This window comes from Pipistrellus kuhlii, unplaced genomic scaffold, assembly GCF_014108245.1.
Source record: "Pipistrellus kuhlii isolate mPipKuh1 unplaced genomic scaffold, mPipKuh1.p scaffold_m20_p_21, whole genome shotgun sequence".
NCBI classification, from domain to species: domain Eukaryota; kingdom Metazoa; phylum Chordata; class Mammalia; order Chiroptera; family Vespertilionidae; genus Pipistrellus; species Pipistrellus kuhlii.
Genome location: NW_023425520.1, coordinates 14,655,502 through 14,680,891, shown reverse-complemented (window position 1 = coordinate 14,680,891; position 25,390 = coordinate 14,655,502). Strand labels below are relative to the sequence as shown.

Genomic DNA, 25,390 nt, shown 5'->3' with positions numbered 1-25,390 from the left:
TAGCTCCACGCTGGCTTTTAACTTCCAAGGCTTAACTTCAGAACGAGTTTGTTTTAAACGACAAACTGACCTCCGCATGTCTGTCTCCTGAGCGCATCGTCCAGTGCAGCCTGATGCGGGAATCTCCGCTGGTTTGGAGAAGCAGACGTGATGGGTTTGGTGTGTTGTAGGTCAGACATCTGCAGCCATGTGCATGGACGTCATATTTTAAATCACATTTAACTTCAGTGTCCTTTGACCAATGGTTCTCTATAGTTTTTTTCAAAAAGCGGCTGCCGTAGTAAGCTGCCTTGTTCACATTCCCGATGGCACAGCGGACCGTTCCCCGGAGCGTTGGTGGGGGGTCTGCAGCTTCGGGGCGCCCCGTCCCTGGCCCGGAGGTAACTGCCCGCTCTGTCCTTCAGGGAGATGGTCAACGCCTGGTTCTCTGAGCGTGTCCACGCCATCCCCGTCGGCAAGGAGGGCGCCCGCGGCCGCGCCGAGTCCTGCCCGAGCCCCCCGCAGCCCGGCCCCCGCGTGGAGGCCGGCGCCCCGGGCACCCCCGCCCGCAAGATCTCCGCCTCCGAGTTCGACCGGCCGCTGCGGCCCATCGTGGTCAAGGACGCGGAGGGCGCCGTCAGCTTCCTCTCAGACGCGGACCAGCAGCAGCAGATGCCGCTCCCGGCCCGCCGCTTCGAGCGCGGCGGCGACGGGGACCGGTGCGCCCGGCTGCTGGAGCTGGTGAAGGACATCTCCAGCCACCTGGACGTGGCCGCTCTCTGCCACAAGATCTTCCTGCACATCCACGGCCTCATCGCCGCCGACCGCTACTCGCTCTTCCTGGTGTGCGAGGACAGCTCCAACGACAAGTTCCTGGTCAGCCGCCTCTTCGACGTGGCCGAGGGCTCCACGCTGGAGCAGGCGTCCAGCAGCTGCATCCGCCTCGAGTGGAACAAGGGCATCGTGGGCCACGTGGCCGCCTGCGGCGAGCCGCTCAACATCAAGGACGCCTACGAGGTGAGGGCCTCGCGGGCAGGACTGCGGGGGAGCGTGGTGGCCCGGGCGGTGCTGTGGGCGCTGGGTGGTGGGCGCTGGGTGGTGCTGTGGGCGGTGGGTGGTGGGCCCGGGCGGTGCTGTGGGCGGTGGGTGGTGGGCGCTGGCTGGGTGGTGCTGTGGGTGCTGGGTGCTGGGTGGTGGGCCCTGGGCAGTGTGGTGGGCAGTGGGCGGTGGGCAGTGGGTGCGTGGTGGGTAGTGGGCACTTGGCCGTGCTGTGGATGATGCCCTGTGGCTTGTGGCACTGGTTTGAGGGACATTGGAAGCTGAGTTGTAATGGTTTGCGCATTTATTTAAAACTGCAGTTTGGTAAGAGCTTGGCTGGGGGTTGGGTCAGGATGGGGCTGAGCGGACCTTGTCTGGCTCCCCTCCCTCACGAGGGTTCGTCTTGGCCTGTGGCAGAGCTGACCTCACCTCTCCCCACCTCACCTCTCCCCCGACCTCACCTCTCCCCGACCTCACCTCTCCCCCGACCTCACCTCTCCCCCGACCTCACCTCTCCCCCGACCTCACCTCTCCCCACCTCACCTCTCCCCACCTCACCTCTCCCCACCTCACCTCTCCCCCACCTCACCTCTCCCCGACCTCACCTCTCCCCACCTCACCTCTCCCCACCTCACTTCTCTCCCGACCTCACCTCTCCCCACCTCACCTCTCCCCACCTCACCTCTCCCCACCTCACCTCTCCCCCGACCTCAGTGCGCAGCCTAGTCTGTGCTCCCTCCACGTGAACTCCGGGTTCCACTGAGATTCTGAAATGAGAGATGCAGACACTGTCCCAAACCACAAAAACCCTCTACGCCTGTGGTTCTCCGCCTTCCTGATGCTGCGGCCCTGTGATCCAGCTCCTCATGCGGTGGTGACCCCCACCGTAAAGTTATTTCAGTTGCTCCTTCATAGCTGTCGTTTTGCCACTGTTACAAACCGTAATGTAAATACCTGTGTTTTCCGATGGTCTCAGACGACCCTGCCTGCGGTTCTCAGCCTCTGTAGGTACTTTGCCATCCAGTGTCAGTTAAGAACTATTTCTCAGAGACCCTCAGCCAAGGTTTCCACTGTGTCTCCATAGAACTTTCAGCGTATTTGCAAGAAGGCAAAGATAGTGTCTACTTACAATGTTAAATATTTATTCTGATTCCCACCATTTCATCACTCTTCCTTTGGCATTACCTTCAGTGCCAGGTCTGGTTCTCTTGGGGGAAACGGCCTCGTTTCTGACCCCGATTGAGTGAATCGGTGCCGTCACTCGCTTCACTCATGGCCTCGGCTCCGCACGGCTTCAGGCTCCTTACAGAACGGCCCTGACCTCCGCAGGCGGCCGCTCCGCGGCTCTCCGTGTGCTCCGAGGGGATTGCAGAAACGGAGAGCGCAGCGGTGCTATTATTAGGCTGAGCCTATAACTTCCCAGGCCGCGCTCAGCTCTCATCCCAGTGTTTACGTCCTGGAATGCGTTTCCCTTCTGCCTGGCAGCTGTCCGTTTCCGCCGGCGTGCTTTCCCACCGTCCCGCCCGCGCTTGCTTTAAAGCTCAGCGGCCGAGGTCATCGCGTTCAGTGAGGACAGTGCCGGGGCGGACCAAGTCCTTCAGCGTTTAGCTTTGGTTCCCGGCTGCACTCGGACCCACAGACAGACGAACCGAGGCACAGCCCCTCCTGGGGCGGACCGCCTATTTCTCACTCCCCGCCGAAGCTTAGCGCGCAGAGCCTGTGCCTGTCTCTCTGCCCCATGGAGACCTGTCCCGCCTCCAGAGTCCCTGTGATCACTGGGCGTGCGTGGTGTGCTTTGTGAAAGGGGAAAAGCGTTCCAAAGATGAAGGGGTTGTTTGCAGTGTGACTGAGGCCAGGTGGCCTTTTTAATTCTCCCCCGAGGATATTTTCCGTTGATTGTTAGAAAGAAGAAAAAGACAGAGAAACATGGATGTGAGTGCGAGAAACACATCGGTGGGCTGCCTCCTGCAGGAGCCCAGACCAGGGCTTGCACCGGAGGCAATGTGCCCTGGATTGGAGTCGACCCTGGGACCCTTCCGTCTCACAGCCGACACTCTATCCACTGAGCCACACCAGCTCAGGCCAGGCGGCTTTTTTACATGTCAAAGAAGGGAGAAAAGATATGGTTTAAATTTGTATGAACACCGGAGAGAGTAGAGCAGGATGCTAAGAACTGTGAACCTATCACCAGGGAAGCAAAAGCGAAGTTGGGAAGGTCGGGGGGCAGGGTGGGTGTTACAGGGCAGTTTCAGGGCTGCGAACCCAGGCATGGTGGCGGCGAGATGGGAGGGCAAGCCGAATGCCCCTGGGGTGACTGAGGCTGTCCAAACCCGTCAATGCTTTGAATTCCCTTTATTTCTGAGCACGTTGAATCTGTTGTTTCTGGTTCTCATAATCCTTAGCATCTCAGAAGGACTTAGATTCATCTTTGTCAAAAATGATACAAACTTGTGTGATTTGGTGCCTCTTACAACAACAGAGCTGGGTGCAGAGCAGCGCGGGAAGCTGACGGTTGGATTTCTCTGGCCGGAGAAGCCAGGAAATCGATCGGCGTCTGCCCGGCCAGTCACTGAAGTCGTTTCTCTTTCCTTCCAGGACCCTCGCTTCAACGCGGAAGTGGACCAGATCACGGGCTACCGGACGCAGAGCATCCTCTGCATGCCGATCAAGAACCACCGGGAGGAGGTAGGCACTCCGTCCGGTGAAAGGCCGTTGGAAAGCATTTTTCTTTTGGGGGAAAAACCTTGCTTTGCAACGTATGCGTTGTGCACACGTATGACATACGAGCGTGGTGACAAGTGGACAACAAAGCACGTACGCGTTCCACTCGGCACTTTAGGTTTAGACTCGGTTCCAGGATGGATCCGGACCGGCTTTCCTGGGACTCAAGAGTGGGTTTCAGCCTGTCATGTCCTGCCCCTGCCAGTCCCCTCACGGCTCCGTTCTGTCCACCACGTATCACCGTGGTGGTGATCAGCTCACTGCACGTTGTGGTTTAAGTGGCTGAATGGTGGGCGTCTAGCTGCAGGATCCTCAGGAATGTGACGGTTCGTCCGCAATAATTTTCTAGTGGTCACAACTCTCCAAATACGTCAGTGTGTTTAATGAACAAAACCCGCGTGTAAGTGGACCTGCGTGGCTCGAACTTATGTTGTCCAAGAAGGGGAATTGCACCTTGGCCGGTTTGCTCAGTGGTTAGGGAATCAGCCCTCAGACCAAGGATCTTGGGTTCTATTCCTGGTCAAGGGCAAGTGCTCGCTTGCAGGCTTGGTCCCGTGCATGTGGGAGGGGACCAGTCAATGTGCCTCTCTCATTTCGATGTTTCTCTCTCTCTCTCTCTCTCTCTCTCTCTCTCTCTCTCTCTCTCTCTCTCTCCCTCCCTCCCTCTCCCTCTCTCCCTCTCCCCCTCCCAACTATCCCCCACTGTCCCCTGCTGCTGTCCTCTCTCTTAAGAAAATCCATGGGAAAATACCCTTGGTGAGGATGACAGAACAGGAGGCCCTGTGATGTTAACCTGTGAGGAAAGTGCAGGGCTGGGAGAGTGGCTGAGGCCTGAGAGTCGGCTCCATCCCTGGCCACAGGTGGCGCTGTTGGCCTTTGAGCCTAGCCATTCCCCGGGGAGACTGGGCGTGGCCCAGGTGGATCAATAACCCCCCTCTGAGCCAGGGCAGCTGCTCCCTCCAGGTCTGGTGGACGTGGTCAGCTGGGCCCCCAGACATGGCTGCCACACTCCCCTGAGCCTCCTGCGGGGTCCACACCCCCAAACCCCACCCCCACCCCCGCTCCCATGTCCTCTCCGCCCTGTGTGACCTGTGGTGACCCCGTGTGAAGCGGCCTCCACAGCCCACTGGCCCGAGCATTTCCTAAGATGAGGAGCCATCAGTCATCGCCCGGAGGCTCCATGGCTTTGTAAAGAGCGGGTTTCCTCACACAGTTTGTAAACACCTCGCTGCACCCCCTCCTCCCCTGCGCCCCCCTCCTCCCATACCCCGCTCTCCTGGGCAGCGTTGTAACCGACCGACGAGGCCTCCAGGCGCTCTCTCCACGGTGTCCTCATCCTCAGGCAGCGGGGGATTTTAGAGGTCGGATCTCAGAGTCCCAGACTTCTGTGACAAATGTTTTTGTTTTAGTTTTTATAATCATAGAGCATGGCCCGGCCAGCATGGCTCCGCGGTTGAACATGGACCTATGAACCAGGAGGTCATGGTTCGATCCCGGTCAGGGCACATGCTTGGGTGCAGAGCAGCGCGGGAAGCTGACGGTTGGATTTCTCTGGCTCCTTTTGTATGCCCCACACTCGATCCCCAGTGTGGGGCATACAATACAGGAGGCAGCCCCTCGGTGATTCTCTCTCATCATTGATGTTTCTATCTCTCTCCCTCTCCCTTCCTCTCTGACATCAATGAATCTATCTAACAATAGAGAAATATGAAAATTAGCTGGGACGCCATAATGTCACCACTGAACAGCAGGGGCCTGAGGCTGCCTGGTGCCTGTCTGGGCCCCCTGCCCCGTGGGGCTTGACAGGGACCTCAGGCCACGCCCCCCTCCCCAGGCTGGGCCAGGGGACCTGAGGCTACTCCCCCTGCCCAGCGCTGGGCTGGGAGACCTCAGACCAAGCTCCTCGCCTGGTGGGGCTTGACAGGGGGCCTGAGATTGTGCCCCTGCCTGGAGGGGCAGGTTGGGGGTGCAGCCTGCCGGGTCTGGGTCTCCTGCGTTCCGAAGTGTGTGTGAGTGGTGGGCGGGGACTTGACTCTGGGTCCCGAGGTGTTCCCCAGACTGACAGGAGGAAGGTTTTCATATACATTTTACTAATTTTCTTTAATCTCTGACACTTCTGTTATAGAGAAAGGGCCAATAGCGATATTAAAATATTTCCTCTGATTAATTCCCTTTTAATGTCCATGAATTTCGTGCACCGGGCCACTAGTATAATATAAAACTGGCGAAGCTGAGGTTGGAGCCGGGCAGTCTGACCCCAGGGTCGTGGATGGAAAGGAGAGTTTCTCAGCATTCTGCGTCTGACGTGGCTCCATGCAGAGGAGGTCTGGAAGGTGGAGACGGGGGGAGGGGGAGGCCGTGTGTGCTGCTGGCCCTCGGAGTTCACAGGGCGCGCGGCCATGGGGACGGCTCCTTTCAGAGGGAAAGAGGAAGGAGGAGTGAGCCACATCCTCTGTGGCGTCCCTGGGGATCCGGCCAGTAGCCGGCGGCCGGGGTTCCCAGGGACAGAAATATCCGTGTCCTGTGAAGCAGGCGGCATGCTCAGAGGGGCCCACCCCAAGCCCATGGCACAGAGAAGACAGGCCGCAAGGCGCGTGGGTTTTGGAACCGCTCAGCTCCTTCCCGCCGGCGGGGTCAGGGGCCTGGCACGGGCCCGAGTTGTGGGTGCCACCCGCATCAGTTGGCTCTCTAACCAGACAGACCCGTACGTCCAGGCAGGAGGAGCGGTCACAGCAAGGCCTTTTCTGCCGCTGGGACCGCCTAGCTCTGTGGTGCGGCCTCCCCTGTGACGTCCTTTTTCTGTCTAATAGAGAAATGAATTTGCTTTGCAAAAGGGTGAATTTGAAGTGGACAGCCTGTGTCTTTAGGGGCTGCACGGGGCAGGTGGCGGGCAGGACACTGGGATAACGCCAGCATCCAGAGCCTGCTGTGGACCTGAGCTGCAGAGGCGGCCGGGATGCCTCTGAGCAGAAACACCTGTTTCCTGGGCTGGCTGGCCGCTCCAGGTCCTGAGTGGAAATCTCACCTGGAGTCAGAGTCCTTCCCTCCTTCTCTGCTTTGTTTTAGCATCTTATGGTTTTTTCATCACATGTGATAATACACTTACAACTCTTGGATGCAAATACAGCAGGGTTTTATGATATGTGTTTGAATAATTTGATAAAGGAGCATTTTTAGCTAAATATCTAATTATTTGTATATATATATATATATATACAATATATACACATCTTCCTTTATATCTTTACATAAATACTAAAGGCCAGTGCATGAAATTTGTGCACGGGGGTGTGTCCCTCAGCCCAGCCTGCACCCTTTCCAATCTGGGACCCCTCGACTGACCTTTTACCCTGGGTGGCCCATCGGGATGGGATTAAATAGGCAGTTGGACATCCCTCTCACAATACAGGGCTGCTGGCTCCCAACTGCTCGCCTGCCTGCCTTCCTGATTGCCCCTAACCGCTTCTGCCTGCCAGCCTGATCACCCCCTAACTATTCCCCTGCCAGCCTGATTGATGTCTAACTGCTCCCCTGTCAGCCTGTTTGCCCCAACTGCCCTCTCCTGCAGGCCTGGTTCCCCACACACACACTGCCCTCCCTTGAAGGCCTGTTCCCCTCAACTGCCCTCCCCTGCAGGCCTGGTCCCCCCAACTGCCCTCCCTCCCCCCGCAGACCTGGTCCCCCCTAACTGCCCTCCCCTACAGGCCTGGTCCCCCCAACTTTCCTCCCCTGCAGGCATGGTATTCCCCAACTTTCCTCCCCTGCAGGCATGGTATTCCCCAACTGCCCTCCCCTGCAGGCCTGGTCCCCCCTAATTGTCCTCCCCTGCAGGCCTGGTCCCCCCTAATTGTCCTCCCCTGCAGGCATTGTATTCCCCAACTGCCCTCCCCTGCAGGCCTGGTCCCCTGCAACTACCCTCCCCTGCAGGCCTGGTCCCCCCTAATTGTCCTCCCCTGCAGGCCTGGTCCCCCCAACTGCCCTCCCCTGCAGGCCTGGTCCCCCCAACTGCCCTCCCCTGCAGGCCTGGTCTCCCCAACTGCCCTCCCTTGCAGGCCTGGTCCCCCCAACTGCCCTCCCCTGCAGGCCTGGTCTCCCCAACTGCCCTTCCCTGCAGGCCCAGTTGCCCCCAACTTCCCGTGGCCCCCTGCCCCTACTCTCCACTGTTTCTCAGCAAATCCGATAGCTGTGCCCCAGGGCCTTTGCCGTTGTGGTGTCTCTGTCCCTTGTTACCCACACCCTCCAGCCTCGTCTCCATCAAGCTTTCCCTCAGATACATCCCAGGAAGGCGTTTCCAGGCTGTCCTTGGTGATCCAGAGCCCCCCCGCCCTCCCCCCCCCCCCCCCCCCGGCCCTGCTCCCCTCCCCCACACCTACTCTCAGCGCCGGCAGCCTGCGGGGCTCTCTGGCCCTGTTTCCGCTGGGCACCAGCACTGCAGGCAGGGCGCTCCCCAGAGCCGGCCGGGTACCTGCCCTGAGTGAGCCCGGCCGTTCACTCACACAGGAGCCAACACGGACGGACGGGTGAGGGGCGCATGGTCACAGGGCCGGGTCTCAGAGTCAGCCATCCCCACTTTCGCTGGCAGCATCGCCCCCATTTTAGGGGGACATGTGGGCCTGGCCGCGTTCAGGACGTCTCCCCACGTTTCCTGCAAGGAGTCGGAGCTGGAGCCAGACCACGGGCCCCATCCTGCGGCCGCGCTGCTCTCACCAGGACACGCCTCCCCCCCAGCCTTTCCCCGTGGCTGTGCCCCAGCAGCCACCAGACAGCTTCTTCACCGCTTCAGTCTACACAACGCGAGTCTGGGCTGGAGCCGCACCTCCTGAGGGCTGGTCTGCAGACAGTGGTTCCAGGACTGCGTCTGGCAGGGCCGCGGGGTGCGGGGTGGGGAGTGTCCGCTGTGCGGGGACGCACCCCCCCCCCCCCCCGAAGGTGCAGGAGAGTCAGACCTCTGCTCTGGCCTCTCTATGCGGGGACCTGCTGGGGCTCCCGTCCCTGTGGAGGGAGGAACCTGGAGAAGAAAGGGCGTCTGGGCTGTGGCCTGTGTCCCAGGGGAAGGGCTTGTTGAGCGTGAAGCACTACAAACGCACCCAGCTGCCTGGGGGCCCGGGGCCACGGGGAGATCCCAGTTGCTCTCCCCTCCCCCTCTGATGAGAGGAGCCTTGTCGCGGTTTTGATGATGGGATTGCTTTCTCCATCTCACTGTGTCCTTCCCCATAGGGGTGGGTCAGGAGCACCTGGGGGACGCCCTCCTGAGCCGTTCATTCCGAGTGAGGCGCGGGCCTGTCCCCGGGGCAGGCTGAGCTGGAACAAACTGGATCCTGGTGTGGCCGAGTCCAAGTCCAACAGCCCTGCCCAGGGGGAGCCCGCTGCGCCCGCCAGGTCCTGGCAGGACGCCGCCCGGAAAACAGACCTTGCTGTGAGGGCGGCCGGGCACTCCTGGCAGTGGCTGTGGAGGTGGCGAGCGGCCGGGTCACCTGATGCCAGGACCGGGCGTGATGCTCTGCGCAGGCCAAGGGGTCTTCGGTGTTAGCGTGTTCCTAATGGAGCAGAGACCATCGGAAGGAATAGTCTGACTGTGTGGCAGGAAGAGCTTGGTCTGCGCTGGCCGAGGAGCAGGAACCGAGCAAGCCCCCCCCCCCCCCCTTCCGGCTCCTGGCGCCTCCCCTGGCTCCCTGGCCATTGGCACGTGAAGCACCGATTCCAGGGGCTGGAGACAGGAAGGTGCCGGTGACCCCGAGCCTCACCGTGAGGTTCAGAGGCTGCTGATGGCTCCTCAGCGTGTCGCCCAGCCAGAGGGGATGGGAATGGACTCCCCTCCCCCGGGACGTGCTCCCTGGGACACAGGCTCTCCGCTACGTGACCTGTGTCTCTAGCGGCTTTTAAAGGGCATCTGGGGAGCAGCTGCGAGGCTCCGGGGCTGAGCACTGACCCATGAACCAGGAGGTCACGGTTCTATTCCCGGTCAGGACACAGGCCTGGGTACAGCTCCATCCCAGTGTGGGGCATGCAGCAGGCCCATCCATGATTCTCTCCCGTCACTGATGATTCCTTTCTCTCTGAAATGGGTAAGGATGTGTCTTTTAAAAATAGGATAAAGGGCGCCTGGTGGGCGTCTCGCAGTGGCCACGTCTGACGCAGAACCCATCTCTGCGCCCGGGCAGACAGCCGAGTGAGGAGGCAGAGGCCCTGTGCTGGACGAGGTGCAGAGACGCTGCCCCGGGCAGGGCAGAGGGGTTCTGTGAGCGAAGGGACAGGAAGAAACAGGAGGATGAAGAGTTGTGCCAAGCATTCCCCGGACACAGCCAGCGGGTGGGTAGCTCCCCGGGGCGTTGTGAGGGCAGGGAGACCACTGGTCCGGGGCTGGGTATGTCCTGCCCCGTCTGGGGGCATCCGTCCTGCTCACAGCACCCCGCAGACGGTCACACCTCAGCCTGCGCCACCGTCACCGAGGCAGCAGGCCCGGCACACGGACCGCCAGCAATGACAAGTTCACGTTTCACCTTTAAATCCTGTTTTGAAAACCGACTAAAATTTACGTACAGTGAAAGACATGGATCTGCATGTACAGTCTGATGCATTTTGACCAGCGTGTTTACATCTGTGTGGCTGACACCCCCGTCAAGAGCTAGAACACGTACCCTCACCCCAGTCAGCCCCCCGCGGCTCTGACTGCTGTCACCCTCTGGCTCTTCCTGCAAGAACTGCTTACTTTTGAAATGGCACCATTATCTGTTTCTCCCTGAAATGTAGGACTTTTTTATGTTGCATGAGTGATTCTTGGCCACAAGAACGTGTCATGAGATTTATAATCGCGGTCAAAGAAAACACCACTCTGGATTCATCTTTGTTTCTCAAAGTTCTCATGTTGAAATTGTTCCATTGCATTGGGTGGAAATATGCATTAACCATGTGAGCGTGCTATGGGGTGTGGGGAGACAGCCCTGAATGCACTGGGGACCCCAGGCTGGGTGGTTCTGTTACGGAATGGTGCTTCAGAGTCTGCTCACAGCAGGCCTGCCCACACTTTGCCCTGGGCTGCCTCCTGCATAGTCCCTCCTGGGGACCAAGCCCGAATCCTGGGCATGTGCCCCGTGCGGGGCTCCAACCAGCCACCTCTTGGTTTATGGGAGGATGCCCAACCACTGAGCCTCCCTGTCCGGGTCACAGCTGAGTTTTCACACAGCCTTCATTACCATGTTCTGGTTGACAACGACATGGTGTTTACCATCTTGCTCTCTGTAATTTTTCTATATTTTTAAAAATTAGAAGCTGAAATACCCTGTTTCTCCGAAGATAAGACAGTGTCTTATATTAATTTTGCTCCCAAACATGTGCTAGGTCTTATTTTCAGGGGATGTCTTATTTTTCCATGAAGAATACGGTACACATTTATTGTTGAATGAAAATAAAGGAAATTTATTACCTGTATACGGTACGGTAGTACGGTAGTTGTCAACACAAACCAGACAAACTGTGAATCCTACAGTATCAAGAATTTACTCATTTATTCAATGACAATCATGTCATCATCTTCTGGAACATCATCATAACAATCCAATTCCTGAATTTCCTGGTGAATTTCTTGTGACTCCATTTCTTTCAGAATCAGTGGACCAAATCTCTCATGTTTAGCCTAGGGGGGCCTTATTTTCGGGGAAACACGGTAGTTGCAGGCTTTTCTTTTCCATTCTCCCAAAGTCCCTGTGCTGTGCTAACTTTATAACTAATGCTGACGAAGAGCACAGACAGCGCCGCCATGTCAGCTTCACGGTGTGGGCAGATCTCTTAGTACCAAGCCCAAGGCAGAGGGACGTGGGCAGATCTGTTAACTCTCACTCAGATGTGGGTTGTCCAGTAAGTACCTCAGCCTAAACAGTGACCCCGGACACGAATCCCTGATCACCCACAGCACCCGCCCGACATGGGTGCGTCAGGACAGCGCAGAGGCCCAGGCCACTGGGAGGGCAAGACCTGTGCCGGGTCCTCGGGAAGCAAGCTGGCTGGAGACTCGGGATGAGTGTGAGCAGAGGCTCAAGGCCAAAGGCCTTGCTGTCAGGTGTCTGGCGTTAGGACTGCCACATGGGACTCAGGGTCTGCGGGTCGCTCTTTGGAGACGAGAGAGAGGAAGGTCATAGTTCAAGGAAATCCATGATCAAAGGTTGCAGAATTCTAACTCAAAGGCCATGTAAGTGATCTCAGTGCAAGTTGAGGGTGTGGAATCCATCTGCGATTTTTATCCTGGATGGATGGATGGGTGGATGGTGGATGGGGGGAAGGTGGGTAGATAGATGGGTAGATAGATGGGTGGATGGATGAGTGGATGGGTGGATGGATGGGGTGGATAGATGGGTGGATGGGTGGGGTGGATAGATGGGTGGATGGGTGGATGGATGGGTGGGTGGATAGATGAATGGATGGATGGGTGGGTGGGTGGATGGGTGAGTGGGTGGAACATTAAAACATTTGAGTGATGGGGTAACTTGTATGCCCAAAGCAGTGTCCCAGGAAGATAGAGCTGGCCTCATGTCAGAGACGGACTATCGGCAGGAAAGCCATCAGCAGTGAGATGCAAGTCTTCGGAGAGAGTGAGGTCTCACTGGTGAAGCGGATGCAGGATGGGGTGCAGAGGGGTGAGAGGTGGAGAGGAGTGTGAGAGCAGCTCTAATGGGCCGACTGAGTGCTGTGCTGCCGTGAAAGTCTGTGGGGATGTGGTGCCTTAGATCCACACAAATGCGCCGTCCTACGGTGTGGTGGCCGGAGCCCAGACTGCTCTCCCTGGCTAACCTCGGCGGGCGGGCTGTGCTCCTGGGCTGAGGCGGGGAGGAGCCCTCCTCTTGCCTGCGGGCTGCCCATCCCTTAGCGAATGGCTCTTCCTCTGCCATCGGAGAGGACCTGTGGCCCTGCTCTTCCCATCTCCAACCAGCTGTCCCGCCTCCTGCTCCGGCCCCGGGCCCCCCACTCCCCGCATGACTCGGGTGATCTGTCTCCAGACCTTCCACTGAACGCATCTGCAGAGTCCCTTTTGCCACGTAAGGGGTCTCTTCCCAGGCTCCAGAAGTTAGGACGAGGCCGTGTGTGGGGCCATTGTTTGCCTGCGGTGTGCAGGTGTCTATAACGTGAGGACTGCCTGGGGTTTGGAAGAGATGGGGATGTCTGCATGGGCCACGTCTGCCTCTCACCTCCTGTTAGCTGGCCTGTACAATGGGGTGGCGAAGGGGACTCCCTCTCAAGCCTCACACTGACTGGAACGTCACCGTCATGGCATCTGCCACCTGTCTTGTTCCGCCCGTGTCTTCATTGCCTAGAACAGGGCCTGGTCCGTAATCGGCGCCCGGAAACCATTTGCTGAATAAAATACCTGTTTCTGAGTGGATGACTGAGCCCAGGGGATGTTTGAAAAGACTCGGGGGGTCTTCCGCCACTCCTGTGCATGAAGGTCTCAGTTTTGGGGTGAAGCAAGGTCTTGGCTCGGGCTCCTGGGGGCCAGAACCCCGGCCTCATGACGAGACCCCCCGGGGGAGAGGGTGGCTCAGGGGGTCCGTTCTTCTCTCCTCACTTCGCCCTCCACGCCCGCAGCCTGAGGATGAGAGAGAAGGCCGCAGTGCTGGGCGCCAGGAAGGGCCTGGGCAGCTGCTGAGCTGCGATGGCCAGTCGGCGCTCTGGGAGGCCAGGGGACGCCCAGGTCAGAGGTGGTGTGGGACCAGGAGGTAGACACTGTCACACTGCCGGGGAGGGGCCGCGGTGGAGGCTGCAGCTCGCTCGGCTGCGGGGCTGCGCTCTGGCTGCAGCCGCGGTGGTTGTGTTGGAAGCACCTGCAGAAATCAGCAGCAGATGCGCCGGTGAACTCACACCGATCATTCCGGACACTTCTCTCTCCTCACACCAGGTGGTGGGCGTCGCCCAGGCTATCAACAAGAAGTCGGGAGACGGCGGGACGTTCACCGAGAAAGATGAGAAGGTACCGGAGTGCGTGTGTGTCTGGTGCGATGTCTCCTCAGAGGGAGCTGCTGACACGCCCGTCACTGAACACCCTGTGGGTTCACATGATCCGAGATGGTCAGGATGGCTTCCTGTACAGACAGTGACCTGCAGGGGGGGCTGTGGTACCTCCTCAGTCAGCCCCGCCCTGTGTGACCATGCCTCACCCACAGCGTGTGTGTGTGTGTGTGCGCGCGCGCGCGCGCGCGCGCGCATTGGGGCCATACAGAGGGTGACGTGGACTTTCAGTTTGCTCTCTACCTTTCATCACTGCGATTAAGAAATTTAGCCTTGCCCTAACCTAGGGGTGTCGAACTCAATCAGAGAAGGGGCCAAAATCTAAAATCCAGCCTAAATCGCGGGTCGAATGGTTTACTGAACAGTCATAAACTGTCATTGTGATGGAAACGCAGCGGAGTGCAGTGATGACAGCGCGGTGCGGGCCACATTGCAAGGCCTGGCGGGACGGATTTGGCCCGAGGGCCTTGTGTTTGACACATGTGCCCTAACCAGTGTGACTCAGTGGATAGAGCATCAGCCTGCAGACTGAAGGATCCCAGGTTTGAGTCTGATCAAGGGCATATACCTTGATTGCAGGCACATCCCCAGTGCAGGAGTGGGTGAGGAGGCAACTGATTGATGTTTCCCTCTCATCAATGTTTCTGACTCTCTATCCCTCTCCCTTCCTCTCTGAAATCAATAAAGATATATTTTAAGGAAGGAAGGAAGGAAGGAAGGAAGGAAGGAAGGAAGGAAGGAAGGAAGGAAGTCTTGCCCTGGCTGGCATACGCTGGGGTTATGGGTTAGATCCCCAGTGTGGAGCATGCAGGAAGCAGCCAATCCATGAATCTCATCATTGTTGTTTCTATCTCTCCTTCTCCTTCTCCCTTCCTCAATAAAAATGTATTTAAAAGAAAAAAAAAAAGGAAGTGAAATCCCTGGAGCTGTGCTCCAAGGTCAGCACCCCCGGTCAGCTGGGAGTTGGGCCTGCCCTCCCATGAGGCCCCGTCCTGGTGTCCTCTAAGCTTGGCCCAGGGACGGGCGCGCCAGTGCGCGCACTCAGGCGGGCATGTGAGCAGCTCCAGAAAGGGCGGTCCCATCGTCCTGGGACAGGCACGCCTGTCTCACACCACCTGCTTCCGCTCCAGGACCGCAGCCCACACGCCTGGTCACGGTGGCATCCACTGGAGGGTTTGCCATTCCTGCTCATGAAGGGTCGTTACAGGGATGCCATGGGGCCCCCCAACTCTTCCTACTCAAGCCCAGTGCTGTTTCCATCACTCCCTGAAGGTTAGGCCTTTGGGAGACAAGACGGGAGTGGCTTCTGTGTCCAGGCCGGGGTTGGACTGGCCCTAGTGTCAGTCTCCACGTCTGAGCTGCTCAGAACAGAGCGCCTTTAAAGTCAGGGTCCTGGGCATCTACTCTCCCACCTGAGAGTGCTTGCTGGACACGTGGCTAGGGTTAGGGTTAGGGTTAGGGTTAGGGTTAGGTTTAGGGTTTAGGGTTTAGGTTAGGGTTAGGGTTAGGGTTAGGGTTTAGGGTTTAGGGTTAGGTTTAGGGTTAGGCCAGCTTTCTTACCATTGTCCGTTTATAGCCCATCCTTGTGAATCCTCTGGAAAGGGTGGCCTCCTTAGGTTGTGGATCCAGCATGCCAGGTAAAGAACTAGTTTAACCAACAAGCAGTATAAATGAGGACATCACCTGAGTATAGTACATTGAGGACAATAGTTACCTGTTGTAAGGAGCACAGTTCAACTAACTCTGCAGCCTTCGAGGGAGTGTGATTGCCAGCTTCTCCTGAGGAGCCTGGGAGCTTTCTCTGCCCGGGAAGAAGTTATAGCTACTCAAATCTTCTCAGCATGGATCCTCAACTTAGCGTCAGTCAGAGACCACCCTGGGTTTTTGCACAGAGCAGGTTTCCATTTCCAATAAAGAGACCAGTTCTCGGGACTCACCCTCTTTCTCCTTGTTCATGTCTGCCTCACTTACGACCTAGGAGGCTGTGTTAGTGCTTGTCACCCACTATGAGTGCCATGTAGCTCACACCCGCTCTGCCTCATATCCTAGTTTTATGCAGAATACACCTCTCCTTGGGCTCTCCGGTATTTATGTCCACTCTGCATAACTTTGGGTGTCCCTTGCGTTCCATGCAGCACCCCCAGACTGGAGGGTGGGTAGACGGCTCTCACTCAGTTGTCTGGCCCGTTTCCTAGGACTTCGCTGCGTACTTGGCGTTCTGTGGCATCGTCCTGCACAACGCACAGCTCTACGAGACGTCGCTGCTGGAGAACAAGAGGAACCAGGCAAGTCCGGGGACCAGAGCAAGAGCTCAGAGATCCTTCCTAAAACGTGTTAACGTTTGTCTAATGTATGTGTGTGATTCCTAGCCAGTCTGTGTGCGTGACTGAAAACCCAGACAGCACAGATTCCGTTTCTAAACACGTGCGTTGTTCCCTTTAACAGTTCCTTCTGTTTTCTTCTTCCCACGTTTGCTAGTGTGACCGTGGGACAGTGTTCACTAATGAGCAGGGGAGGGTATTTGGCTCGCACCACCCTTTGCTCGCATGACCCTTAGCCGACCAGCTTCATCGGTCACTGCTGTGAGTCATGGGTGGGCTGCATTTGTCGTGTTTAAAAAAAGGCTTTCTGTTCTTGCTCCATTGACTACAGACATCATCTCTTGGTTCCATGCTTCGTAAGACTGGAACCTCAGCCTCTCTCATCTCTCCTTCCCAACCACTGCTCCTTACCTCCGCTTTCCCTTCTGTGCTTTTTCTCTTATGCTGCCCACAAGGATGACATACATACAGTATTGTCTACAGCCATGATTAACTGTGTGGGTTTTTGTGGTTTCTTTTTTACCTTTTGTCTAGGTTAATTCTAAAGTTGCAATTTCAAATAAGATGTTTAAGCACCGTGACTGTGAAAATGTTGCTTGTGTCAGTTTTTCTGGGTGTTTCAGAATTCCATCCTTTTTCCCTCACCCTGTTTGCTCTGGTGTCATCACATGCTGCTGGCCTGCCCACACCGAGACTCTCCACGACTTAGGCATTCTGTGGAGTTCTTCTCTCGGAGATCTCCACGTGGGTGTTCTTCATCTTGCCTCTTCCAAGCCAAACCATTCCCCCCATGGCTTCTGCCCTTCACGCTCAGGCTCCTCTGCAGCCTCGGATCCTGCAGCTCCTCCCTCAGCTCCTCCCCTTGTTGTATTGCTGCGTGTTCTCAGGTAACTCCATGAGGCAAGCCTTCAGAACCCTGGCGTGTATGGAAATGTCTGTTGTACCATCCTTGCCAGTTTTGCTGGGTACAGAATTCTCATGAAAAAAATCAGTTCCTCAGATTTTAAAGGTAGTGCTTTGCCTTCTAACTAGTACCCATGTTGTTCTGATTCTTGGCTCTTTGTAGGTTTTTTTTCCTTAAATGTCTGTAAGCTTTTTGGATTGTTTCTTTATCTTTGCTTTGTTAACTTAATTTCACAATTTGACTTTTTTCCCTTTGTAATTCATCATGCTGATACCTGGTCATCTCAGCCTGGAGACTTATGCCCTTCTGTTTTACATGATTCTTTTTCATTATTATTTCTTTGATAACTAATCTCCTTGGCTGTCGATTTTTTCTCTTTTGAAAATTAATATTTATTGTATTAATAAGATATTGGACCTTCCATTGCCTTCAACTGCAGTATCTCCCTGACTGTCTCCATGTTCCATGCTTATCATCCATTCTCCCAGTCCCCATGGTTACGAACACAACTGTGACTTGTCACTTCCTTCCTGCAAACTGTCACCATCCAAACTGCTCCAGGAGACACACAGGGTGTGAGGCTGTTTCTCTGCTTCCCTCTCCAGCCTCCTCTGCCCAGCTCTCCTCTTCACACTCCAGAGGCACGTGAAACCTGATCGAGGCCAGGAGTGTGCTGCTTTCTCTCAGTTCAGTTCTTTCTAACTGAATAGCCCCTCCCCCCACTTCACCATAATGACTTCTACTCCTCTTTCAGGCCTGGCCTAGGACAGTATCGCCTCCAATAAATGTTCTGTAATACACTTTCTATCCCCTCATCACACACATGCTTTGTGAAATTGAAAGAAATTCTGTGAGATACAAAGGAAAGAGAAATTACCAGGAAAATTAAAAAAATAACTCTTAATACTTTGTTTACTTTGGACAGTATTTAATGTGTCCTGTGAAAATGTCAATAAATGTTAATACACACTTACTGTTTATTAACAACGTGTTTTATGTGTCTATACTGTTTAAAATGCATTATAAATGTTAACTCACTTAGTTTTTACAGCATTCCTATTTGGTACTACTGTTATCCCCATTTTCAAGAAATTTCCCTTAAATTACAAAGCTGACAGGAAGGGAAGGTGGAATTAAAATCTGAAGACTCTAGCTGGGTTAAGAGTCTATGATAGAACCACTGTACTAACTGTAATAACAACCGTTAGTAAGCAGAATGCAAACTTGCTCATAACTTTGTTAGGTTAAATATATATAAACAACTTATAGTTCATATATATATATATATATATATATATATATATATCTCATTATATTGCTTCAGTGTTTGCAATCAATCCTCCTATAATAAGAGCCTAATGTGTTAAGTGTCCATTTGACTGGTTATCCATTCAACCTATCCAAAGCATAATATGGCCGCTCAACTGCTCACTATGACATGCACTGGCCACTGGGGGCAGATGCTCCAACCGGTAGGTGATTGGCCAACTGGGACTCAGTGAGACGGGCTGGACATGCCCTGGAGCCCTCCCACTGTCCCTCCCCAGCTGGTCAACCCTCCCCGCCCCATTAGTGCACCCTCTAGCAATCCGGGACACCTTAAGGGATGTCGGAGAGCTAGTTTAAGCCCAATCCTGCAGGCCAGGCCGAGGGACCCCGCCAGTGCAGCGGGCCTCTGTTTAGTAACCGTGAGGTGTGTGGTGTCTCTGCCAGGTGCTGCTGGACCTGGCCAGCCTGATCTTCGAGGAGCAGCAGTCCCTGGAGGTCATCCTGAAGAAGATCGCCGCCACCATCATCTCCTTCATGCAGGTGCAGAAGTGCACCATCTTCATCGTGGACGAAGACTGCGCCGTGAGTACAGAGCGCGCCCCATCCCCGTTAGGAAGACAGGAACGGGGAGTCCTCGGGCCACTGCTCGTGAACCCCATGTGCGCCTCGAACCCTCTCTCCAACCCTGTGTGGTGGGTCATGCGAGGCTGATGACAGTGGACCCGTCCTGGTTGAAGACAGGTGGGGTGGGGGAAAGTGCCTCCGTGTCCCTCCTCAAAGCGGTCACCGTGGGCGTGGGCTGCGCTGGCTGTGGTCAGGGCTCCGTGGCCTCCGGGAAACGCATTGTCGTTATCGCTGACGTTCCGTGGCTGGAAGAGCGGTGTCCCCACTGCTAGGAACAGGGAGATCCCAATTCTGAACGGGTTGGGTAGCACATTTATTTATTTTATTTTATTTTATTTATTTTATTTTATTTTATTTTTTAAATAGGTTTCTCACTTCATTTCATAAATATATTTGCATTAATTTCAGAGAGGAAGAGAGAGGGAGAGAGAGATAGAAACATCAGTGATGAGAGAGAATCATTGATCGGCTGCCTCTTGCACACACCCCTACTGGGGATCGAGCAGGAAACCCAGGCATGTGCCTGACCGGAGTCAACCCAGGACCCTTCAGCCCGCAGGCCGGCACTCTATCTACTGAGCCAAACTGGCCAAGGCCACATTTTCTTTCGATGGAATTGTTTAAAAACCAAAGGCATGTCCGACAGAGGCCACATTAATAGAGCTGCCCGTGGGTCCCTGATCCTTTACTAACATGGGAAACCACTAAAAGGTTCTGAGTGGTAGATTTCAATCCACTGAGCTGTAATGCAAAGAAAGGGATGTGCGCCCTAGCCAGTCTGGCTCAGTGGGTAGAGTGTTGTGCCCTAGCCAGTCTGGCTCAGTGGGTAGAGTGTTGTGCCCTAGCCAGTCTGGCTCAGTGGGTAGAGTGTTGTGCCCTAGCCAGTCTGGCTCAGTGGGTAGAGTGTTGGCCTGCACACTGAAGGGCCCCGGTTCAGTTCTGGTCAGTGGCACGCTCCTCGGTTGCAGGCTTTTCCCTGGCCCAGGCCCTGGTCAGGGCTCCTGCAGGAGGCAACCCATGGATGTGTTTCTCTCCCATTGATGTTTCTCTGTCTCTCCCTCTCTCTCCCACTCTCCCTTAACATCAGTGGGAAAATAGCCTCGGGGGAGGATTCAAAAGAAAAAGAAAAACTGAGATGTGTGGGAGGTTGTTCTTGTCGGAGGCTGGTTACCTTGCGATGGGCCGATGGGCAGCTGAGCTGCCGTTAGAATCCGGGCCGGCCGTTTCTCCCCTCCCAGCCCCTGACCCACTGCTGCCGGGTGTTCTATTGGACGCCGTTGTTCATCTTCCTTCCGCATTAGACCCTGGCGAGAGGCTCCTTATGGGGGGCTAGTGGGAAAGAGGGGGGGTTACCACTGGCATCGGCCAGCTGCCACTTGTGTGTGATAGCTGAGTTCATGTTTTTGGAAGGAAGCAGAATAAACTATATTTAATGCTTATATTTAACATTTTTTAGTTGTTTTAGATAGTAATATTGCACTGTAGGACCCAACAGCGTCTGAATCAGTGTGTGTGTGTGTGTGTGTGTGTGTGTGTGTGTGTGTGTTTCTCATTAATAGGATATCTATTAGGAACTCACTATCCTGTAAGATAACCAGTATTCTCATAGACACTGCTTCATGTGCTTCATCAGCCATAAAACCTGCAAGGCGGAAATGATTATAAGATAGGAGCTATCTTTTAAAGTTCGGGTCGGCACTCAGCAATGCAGGATGTCAGCTCACCACGCTTCCCCTGCCACTGCTCTTTAGCATTTATTGTGTGCAAGTTACACTCGAGGCTCTCCTTCTTCAGACAATGTAACTGTCTCTGGATCAGCGTTCGGCTCACGTGTCCCTGGTTCACCCCGTCATGGCAGCGTCTGACTGAGCTCCCTGGTGCTTTGAATAAAGCCCGGCAGCCTGCCCGCTAAAGCCCTTTGCTCACTTTTAACAACTCGGTTGTTGGGATCAGATAGGGAATTAAGGGACTTGATTTATATTGCAATTAGTTGCCGGTTAAAAGTATTTCCACAACGTGAGCCAAACCCAAAACGTGAGCAAGGAAAACAATGTGCCCCTCTCTCCTGCCCCTTCCCTCCACCTTAGCCAACATCAGTATTTTATTCCCGCTTCCTTCTGATCCTTCATCCATGCATGAGTGCCTGCCTTTTAGTGTAACTTCAGAAGTATTTCTCTATGTTGCTCAGATCTCCCCGACTATTTGGAGCCCACAAAATATGACTGAATGGTGGGACTTTAAAAAGCCATTCTTCTCCTGGGATCTTGCAGCAGTGATCAGTGTCTGCATAAAAGCAGAAACTGGAGGGTTTTGAGGAAATAGAGAGACATTTTAAAGCTAACATTTATTAATACCTAGTAGGTGGGGAAAAGGGGCTCAGATAAGCCTTCTGGCCCGGGGAGATCAGAATTACAGGAACCGGCTTTCGGAGCGCGGGGCGGTGAAGTGCGTGCTGGTCCAGGCCCTCGGAGAGGACGGGCACAAATGTAAAAACCATCAGCGCGGCCGCTCCTCGGACCGGGTCTGTGCCGCCTCCTCACGCTCACTCCGCCTCGTCCCTGTGTTCCCAGGACGCCTTTTCCAGCGTGTTCCACATGGAGCGGGAGGAACTGGAGCGAGCGCCCGGCGCGGGAACAAGGTAAAAGATCGCGTGCAGACCGGCCGCAGCGTCCTTCCGTGACCCCACTAACTAAGACGGAGCTGCTGCTGGCCTTTCTGTGCTAAAGCCCGGGGCTTGTGCCGTGTTGTGTGTGTGTGCACTCCAGCGGAGGATTCCTTCCCGGAGCGAGTGGCCACAGCACAGGTGGGCAGTGCGTCCTGTGAGTGGGCCCAACATTGTCTGAGTCAGTGTGTCTGTGTGTGTGTGTAGGCCCCCAGCGCGCTGTTTCACTCAGATCTTTCACTGCAGTGGAGCCTCCCTGGACACGGGACAGTCTCTAAGCAGGCTTTTCCGCGACCCCGTTTTGGTTTGGAGTCAGCAGGGTGTTACTGCAGAAGGGAGCCTGGGCCGGTCACAGCTGCGGCCGACCCGGGGCTGGAGGGTGCTCAGGTGTCCGTTGGAGCTCACTGGTGTTTTGTGTTCTTTGTGATGTTTAAATCCTTATTCGTTTTTAAACGGTGGCTCAGAAACAACAAAGTGTCCAGATGCTGGAGACTGTGTGTTGCTGGCCCCGGTGTGCCTGTGCGCTCTGGGTTTTGAAAAGGACGCGGAGGAGACCGGTGGGTGCTCCCACAGCCCCGCCCTCCGAGCCGCTGGCCATGGTGTGTCTCAGGCTCTCCTGCGGGGGTGTGTCCGCCAGGCTCTGCGACGGGAGGGCTGGTCACAGGTTCATTTCCTCCCAATCATTTTTCCAGAGATCGCTGACATGATATCGTTCGATCGTGGAAACGGGGCATTATCTGAACAACATCCCTACCTTCCACTGTGGGCTTCGGGCCGGGCCGCCTCGGTCAGGGGCGGTTTCTCATTCTCAGGACAAGCACTGATCTGTATTACTTTGATGTCAGGATGCTGTGACATTTTTGTTGCTTTTTTATAAAGAGCATTTTAGAAAGCTTCTAGATAAGACACATAAACATCAGGCCAGTTTACTTTTTGGCTTGCATACATAATGAATTTATATAGGTGCAGATATAAACATGTATATTTAAGAGTTTACGTATGTTATGAGATTAGGAAATGGGTGTGATAGGAATATTCAATATGTAAAACTATGAAGTACCCACATTTGCTTTTGAATATTTGTGCAGCAGCCTGTGTGTGTAATTATTTTTACTCGCATTTTGAGTTTTATTATTATTATAATTCAGCGGGGTCCTCTAACTCCTGGTATGATAGCTGAACTAGCCCAGTGACTTGGTGTAATAGTGACCCCTATTGGTGGATATGCTTTTTTTCTTTAAGCGAAGTCTTACTGTACAGCATCTTTACTTTCTTATTCTATATTTGATTTGTTCCTGGTGAATACCATATTCCCTTTCTGTAAGCAAAATGGAGGTAATATTTTCATTTATGTTTTTAATCCCTTCAAAACAGTCTTGGAATAAATATACTTTTTTTAAAAAAGATAGCTAGTTGGATATGATTACCTTAAAGGAAACTAATTCACATCATCATTTAAACTGATTCATTAACTGATTTTACAGTAGTGAAAATTATTTAATGCTAATGCCTTATTTCCGCTAAACATTTTTAACCTAACTGCTATTCTAATGATGCAATTAAAGACCTATTAGTGGTTTAAAAAAAATTAGATATGAGGCGGAGTTTTGCAAAAACTGTGATTAGAATTATGTTTAATAGCTTCTGCATCTTGACAAAGGACTGGCCTGGTGCTCGCAGTCACTATCAGAGTCTTCATCCTCTTCCTGAAATCACTCATTGACAGACTGTGGGCCCTCCCGCCCTAACTAGGCCACACCTTGCAGGCCAGGGGGTTTACAGTAAACAAGCACCCGTGGTGGGAGAGGGGAGCCATGAGCAAATCACTCCTTCTAGTCAGCATGTGTCCGCTGCTTCAAGCCTGGCTCATGTGGTACCCTCCCACCAGCCCACTTACCTTTGTCAGTAAAGTCATTTGTTAGCGGCAGCTTCGAAGTGTTGAGTGTAGAACACTCAGGGTGCTCGTGATGCGGAATCATTAGCCAGAGTCTTCACTCTGGGGCCTGGGGTGTGGGTGGGAGGGAGGGTCTGGAGCCTGGGCACTGCCCAGCAGTGTGTGCAGCTGAGCGCCAGACCACGGCTGCCATGACAGCAATGGCCTGTGGGCAGGCTCCGCGGGACGCTGACCGGGCCTCCGGGCCGCGGGCACTCAGGCTGCCCCCACAGAGCGTGGGAGGAAGCGAACTCAGCCCTCCTCGGCGAGAGGAAAGTGCGATCGCAGAACCAGTACTCCAATGCCACTCTTCCCCGAAGCGACCCTTAGGACACTGGGAAGCTTCGGGGATTAACAGACCGGGTTTCTCTCGCTTTAAAAGTCACGTCCCTGTTTCTGCTTCTCCATGTCAGCGTCTCTCAAATCGGGTTTTATCCTCCCCAGCAGGTGCGTAACTATTTTGGGTTCCATAATAAAAGCCGTGAATGGTGTTGTTATCACTTCCTCTCCGCCCCTTCTCTCTCCAGCGACCTCGGCTTTCCTTATCTCCCCGAAAGCCTGCTTCCATCCCGACTCTCCTGCTGGCAGAGTGCTCGCAGTTTACAGCTCGTTAATGAGCCTGAAGCCCAGGCTTATCCGGGCTTTTCCTGGGGTTCCCTCCAGACTGCCGGGGCTCAGTGGGGTGGCTTTTCGAGTCCTTCTCTTTCACCGCACGGAACACCGGACGCGTGGTCCCTGGGAACGTATTCTAAGTTTATGAGAATCTCTGAAGAAGATGAATGTTTATGATTTTTACGATTTTAAAAGTATAAAAGGTCTCCAAGGAAAGAGGTGGGAGCGAGCTTGCTGGGTAAAGTCTCCGCATGTCGCTCCCCCGGGTTTGGGATGGGGGGCGGTCGTGGGGCGGGCAGGCGGAGAGATTCCCTGCGGAGGAAAAGGCTGGCCTCGGTCACTGTCTCGGGTGACACAAGGCCTGGCCGGGAGTCCAGGCGGGTGTACAGTAAACGGCACAGAGGCCAGCAGCCCGTTCACACGGCCAGGAGGCTGCCCGGGACGTTTACAGACTCGCTGGGGACCGTTGGAAAGTTGTGGGTCTTTGTCTTCCCAGAACGTTTCAGTTACAGGAACACCAAGCTGAAAGGCAGGCCGCGCGTGGGAAGCCGTCTTTTCCCTGTGGGACACGCGCGCCCAGCGGCCTCAGGCTGGTGTGTCCCCGCGTGTCCGTTTCTGACTCCGCTGCCCAGAGCGCCCACTCGTTCCTCCCACAGGGAGCGGGACGGCGGCCCGGTCAACTACATGTTCGCGCAGTACGTCGCCCGCACCATGGAGGCGCTCAGCATCCCGGACGTCAGCAAGGACCAGAGGTTCCCCTGGGCGGTGAGTACGGGAGCGGCTGGAGGAGGGGGGCCTCCCCGTCAGTGCTCACGGGGACCTCCATGGCCTGGAACGGCCTCTGTGGGAGCCGGGAGCCAGTCAGCGATGCTTGAGTACTTCCGGTGTCCTTTTATCAGTTTTTAAATAACTCATTGGCACGTGAGATGATGGATCTATTGCCTACTTCATGCCAGTGATGGCCCGGAGACAGGATTCCTAGCGTTTGTGGGTTTATCTTCATAAGCATAAGATTCCCGTGGCTTGAAGGGACGTAGCTGGTGGTCCACCACGTGGAGCAGCTCCGTGGAGAAGGAGGGTCTGTGTTCCCTGACAAGAAGGCTGCAGCCGAAACCGGTTTGGCTCAGTGGATAGAGCTTCGGTCTGAGGACTGATGGGTCCCAGGTTCGATTCCGGTCAAGCACATGTACATTGGTTGCGAGCACATCCCTAGTGGGGGCTGTGCAGGAGGCAGCTGGTTGATGATTCTCTCTCATCGATGTTTTTAACTCTCTATTTCTCTCCCTTCCTCTCTGTAAAAAGTCAATAAAATATATTTTTTAAAAAAAGGC

At 54.9% G+C, this 25,390-nt stretch overlaps 1 protein-coding gene across 2 annotated transcripts in view; it reads left to right on the top strand.

Moving 5' to 3' along the window:
- Window positions 1-25,390, top strand: part of PDE5A (phosphodiesterase 5A) — a 93,833-nt gene that overhangs the window by 16,490 nt on the left and 51,953 nt on the right. For both annotated transcript variants that reach the window (XM_036450391.2, XM_036450388.2), the window contains exons 2-8: window positions 405-996; window positions 3,613-3,702; window positions 13,625-13,696; window positions 15,930-16,019; window positions 18,673-18,810; window positions 21,423-21,490; window positions 24,716-24,824. In XM_036450391.2, the coding sequence (XP_036306284.2) occupies window positions 405-996; window positions 3,613-3,702; window positions 13,625-13,696; window positions 15,930-16,019; window positions 18,673-18,810; window positions 21,423-21,490; window positions 24,716-24,824 (1,159 nt within the window). The remainder of the gene's footprint in view (window positions 1-404; window positions 997-3,612; window positions 3,703-13,624; window positions 13,697-15,929; window positions 16,020-18,672; window positions 18,811-21,422; window positions 21,491-24,715; window positions 24,825-25,390) is intronic.